The following is a 4,943-nucleotide window of genomic DNA, read 5'->3' as shown; positions in this document are numbered from 1 at the left end:
CTCTCGCGTATTTTTAGACCTAAAGGAACTCGCCCTCGAGACGGCCAAGGCGAAGAGGACTCACGTGTCATCATCAGCCTTGAGGAACCAGTCGTACTCGTCCAGGTGGTGGTTGTACAGGTACTTGAAGGCGGACCTGGTTTTTATCCACAGCTTGTAGAAGCCCTCGGGGACATGCAGGTTGACAGCCCCGAGTTCCGGGTCTGGCAGGAGGGGAAAGAAGGGAAAACATGGTGATGTGTGGGGGAGAGAAGGAAGAGGGAGAGAGAGAGGATGGAAAAGAGGGGGGATGGATAGAGAAAGGGGGTGAGGAGAGGGCGGTGGGATGGCGGTTAGAGATTGAGGGAGAGGATGGAGTCGTTGTGGAGAAATCAGAGGAAACCGAGGAATAAGAGAAGGGGGGGAGGGGGGGGGCATGGACTAAATCGGCGGTTCATAACCTACTGTATCTACCACCCGCTTAGTAGTCAGTCACTGCCTCCACGCCCCCACCTCAAAACTTTAACTAGTCGAAATGTTATTATGATGCAAACTGACACACACTCACACACACACACACAAACACAAACACACTTACTTCCATTATGTAGCAACTATTGAAAACCGTATTAAGATTGTTTTCCTTGAAAGGTATAAACTAACATTATAGCTATGCCCAAGGCGTGATGCTTTTGAAAATAAAAAGACTTTTAATGATAATAAAAAATCGTGAAAGTCCTTTTTTCTTTTACCCCGGGGCTCGTGTCCTCCCTCGATATGCCACACGCCCCTTAGAGAAATGCGCCCCCGGCTAGGAACCAATGGTCTAGAAAGAGACAGGTCAGGACACTTCCTGATGAAACGCGTCGCCGCCTATTGTGAGGTTATGCAGATCCTCATATGTCAGTACTGGAAGCATTTCCAAGAGAAAAAAGAACAAATTATGCCTAGGAATATGAATGCAGATTCGTGTTTTATAAAGAAGAAGAAGAAGAAAAAAAAGATCATAGTTATTGTTCAAATATCGTTCAATCCACTCTCTGTGTTACTGATTTCGCAGTCTGACGTCACGAGATTACGCCTCTTCATGGGTGTGTCCTGACCTGCTGTTATTCAGACCATAAGAGGAGGAAGGAGAAAGAGGAAGCGAAGAGATGAAGAGTAAGAAGTAGGAAGAGGATAAGAGAAGTGAGACGAAGGGTGTCGAGAAAAGTAAGGCCAACACTCACACTTGTGTTCTCAATTCTTTCTCGCTTACACTTGCATTACCAACCTTTCCCCACCCCACACTCGCACTCCTAACCCCTCCCCACCCCACACTCGCACTCTTAACCCCTCCCCACCCCACACTCGCACTCTTCACCCCTCCCCACCCCACACTCGCACTCTTAACCCCTCCCCACCCCACACTCACACTCTTAACCCCTCCCCACCCCACACTCGCACTCTTAACCCCTCCCCACCCCACACTCGCACTCCTAACCCCTCCCCACCCCACACTCGCACTCCTAACCCCTCCCCACCCCACACTCGCACTCTTAACCCCTCCCCACCCCACACTCGCACTCTTAACCCCTCCCCACCCCACACTCGCACTCTTAACCCCTCCCCACCCCACACTCGCACTCTCAACCGCTCCCCCCCCCACACTCGCACTCTTAACCCCTCCCCACCCCACACTCGCACTTCTAACCCCTCCCCACCCACACTCCCACTCTCAACCCCCCCCCCACCCACACTCGCACTCTTAACCCCTCCCCACCCCACACTCGCACTCTTAACCCCTCCCCACCCCACACTCGCACTCCTAACCCCTTCCCACTCCACACTCACAGTCTTAACCCCTCCCCACCCCACACTCGCACTCCTAACCCCTCCCCACCCCACACTCGCACTCTTAACCCCTCCCCACACCCCACACTCGCACTCTTAACCCCTCCCCACCCCACACTCGCACTCTAACCCCTCCCCACCCCACACTCGCACTCTTAACCCCTCCCACCCGAACACTCGCACTCTTAACCCCTCCCCACCCCACACTCGCACTCTTAACCCCTCCCCACCCCACACTCGCACTCTTAACCCCTCCCCACCCCACACTCGCACTCTTAACCCCTCCCCACCCCACACTCGCACTCTTAACCCCTCCCCACCCCACACTCGCACTCCTAACCCCTCCCCACCCCACACTCGCACTCTTAACCCCTCCCCACCCCACACTCGCACTCTTAACCCCTCCCCACCCCACACTCGCACTCTTAACCCCTCCCCACCCCACACTCGCACTCTTAACCCCTCCCCACCCCACACTCGCACTCTTAACCCTTCCCCACCCCACACTCGCACGGCCAACCGCTCCCCGCCCACACTCTCGCTCTCAGCCTTCCCCCGCCCACACTCACCTTCCTCGTTACTCATGAAGATGAGTTTGTCGCAGCGCTTTCCCCAGGTGGCCTTCACGTGCACTGCTGTCACATTGTGTTTCGACGGGCACATGAGAACCCAGCACAGCACTCGCACATTCCTCAGCACATCCATCTCCTTTGCTCTTGCCTCCTCCTCCTCCTTCTCTTCTTCTTCCTCCTCCTCCTCCTCCCCAGTGTAATCCTGTTGCTGCGTCATGCGTACGTCGGAGGTGTGCTCTGCAGGTCCGACTTTTGCTGCTTCATCTTCAGTCGGCGATTCGAGGAGCTTCCATGATCTGAAGAAGGTGAGGGATTGTAGCCATGTCGTGATCACAACGAAGGAAGAGGCTACGCAAACAGCACGCAGGAGTGCAAACAGAGAAGTCGCAAGTCATTTGAGCACAATGGTATGATTATTTGACTTCTTTCTGGTTCTCCTTGTCATCGCACGTGTTCTAAATTTTGAGTCCATTATGTACACGAGTGAACTCCGTCAATGAGATGTTTGATAATATGATTACAACTTCATGTTATTCTCAGATAAGAAAAGTAATTAATCAGGCAAATCGGATTTATTTTAGGATATTATGGTATGGTTAATTAAGGTACTGATCTCTGTGAACTCATGATAATGTTCCAATAAAAATTACAACAGTTATAACATTACTGTTCTTCGATGTTTTTTTTTTTTACATACTGCAGCATCGAATTATTTTGCAGCTAATGTTGATTTAATTGCATACATAGAACATTAACACTATGTGATTGATCTTTCAGAGTAAGTAAATCAATGCAAACTCAAAACTAGAAAGCACTCAGAGAGTGCAAACTCCTACTAACCCCAAAATTCCTTTTTTCTAAGTATCACACTATTTAAAGATAGAAAATCAATCCTATAGCAGACACGTTTTATGAAAGATCCCATTGACAATGAAATATTCGAATTCAGTTTCCATTCATACACGAATCCGGTTCGAAGTCAAAATCTACTTAACTGGTTCCTAGGCCATGGACAACTTTCCGTCACAATCCGCCCGTAACTTTTCGCGTATCTCTGCTAACAAACCAATAAAAAGTAACCAACTCCATTAACCGATAAACGCATTCAAAAACACTTCCTTTCTCATCGACAGAGGCATTTTCTCGCAGTCAACTAGAAGAAGGTTTCACAGCGCGACCAGTATTCCGACTCGACTCCCTTTCTGTAAAACATTTTTATGTTCCTAAGTACATTTTCGCTTTCAGACAAAAGGGAACGAAAAAAAAAAAAAAAAAAACACGAGAAAGCTCGCCTTGTTCCACTTTCTTTTCACTCGCGAGATTGCTGTGTCTGAAATTAGGAGGGAGAATTCTTACCCTTATGGCGAAGTCGGTGTGACTATTATTATTATCGTTCTTATCACCATTCAAGATAGTCTTAATAACCTAAGTATTGGCGTATATTCAGCACCATCTTCATCATTGATGTTGGTGTTACTATTTATAAATGAAAATCGGAAATGATTCATAATATTTTTTCCATCATATATTCAAGGCTTTATACGCACAAAGCAAATATTTGCGCTCACTGAAAGAGCAAAAATATTATTCCTAGAATAAACCTGTGTATATGCTTATGCTTATAAACGCGATCCTGAGTACGTGGATGTCCATGTGTACGTACAAAACCTCTTGCAACTGTGTGCGTGTGTGTGTGTGTGTGTGTGTGTGTGTGTGTGTGTGTGTGTGTGTGTGTGTGTGTGTGTGTGTGTGTGTGTGTGTGTGTGTGTATGTGTGTGTGTGTGTGTGTGTGTGTGTGTATGTTTATACAAATTTCTCTCTTACCTCGCCCTTCTTTTATCTCTCTCTCTCTCTCTCTTTATTGCCCTCTCTTCCAGCAATCCCTCCCCCTATTTTTCTCTCGCCCCCTTTCTCTCTGACTTAAGTCTCCCTTCCTCCCTCACCCACTCTCCCTCCCTCACCCACTCTCCCTCCCTCTCTAATACTCTTTCTTCCTTCCAGTCTTTCCTTCCCTCTTTCCATCCTACCTAATGTCGGCAAGGACATCGGGGGCGGCGCCGCGGGTGCTGGCGTCCAGGACGAGGGCGGCGACGAGCGCTGCGCCGATCACCAGGAATAACCGCCGCCTCTTCATGCTGCTGCAGGGGACGAGTTCATGCAGGAGGCGATATCATGCAAGAGGCGATATCATGCATGAAGAGATATCATGCAGGAGGCGATATCATGCAGGGGACGAATTCATGCATGAGGCGATATCATACAGGGGACGAGTTCATGCAGGAGGCGATATCATGCAGGGGACGAATTCATGCAGGAGGCGATATCATGCAGGAGGCGATATCATGCAGGGGACGAATTCATGCATGAGGCGATATCATACAGGGGACGAGTTCATGCAGGAGGCGATATCATGCAGGAGGCGATATCATGCAGGGGACGAATTCATGCAGGAGGCGATATCATGCATGGAGAGATATCATGCAGGAGGCGATATCATGCAGGGGACGAATTCATGCAGGAGGCGATATTATGCATGGAGAGATATCATGCAGGAGGCGA

At 49.2% G+C, this 4,943-nt stretch overlaps 1 protein-coding gene across 1 annotated transcript in view; it reads right to left on the bottom strand.

Annotated features, from left to right (window-relative positions):
• The window catches only part of LOC122254773 (glycoprotein-N-acetylgalactosamine 3-beta-galactosyltransferase 1), a 15,908-nt gene extending 11,245 nt beyond the window's left edge, over positions 1-4,663 (bottom strand). Inside the window, exons 1-3 of the mRNA XM_086531186.1 lie at positions 4,412-4,663; positions 2,382-2,680; positions 65-203 (exon numbers count right to left, since the gene is read on the bottom strand). Of these exons, the coding sequence (XP_086387312.1) occupies positions 65-203; positions 2,382-2,680; positions 4,412-4,518 (545 nt within the window). The 5' untranslated portion in view covers positions 4,519-4,663. The remainder of the gene's footprint in view (positions 1-64; positions 204-2,381; positions 2,681-4,411) is intronic.
• Positions 4,664-4,943: the final 280 nt, after the last annotated feature.

This window comes from Penaeus japonicus, unplaced genomic scaffold (assembly GCF_977035675.1).
Source record: "Penaeus japonicus unplaced genomic scaffold, GWHDUDI00000001_assembly GWHDUDI00000035, whole genome shotgun sequence".
In the NCBI taxonomy this organism is placed as follows: Eukaryota; Metazoa; Arthropoda; class Malacostraca; order Decapoda; family Penaeidae; genus Penaeus; species Penaeus japonicus.
Note: the sequence above shows the minus strand (reverse complement) of the source record. Positions and strands in the feature narration are given on the sequence as shown.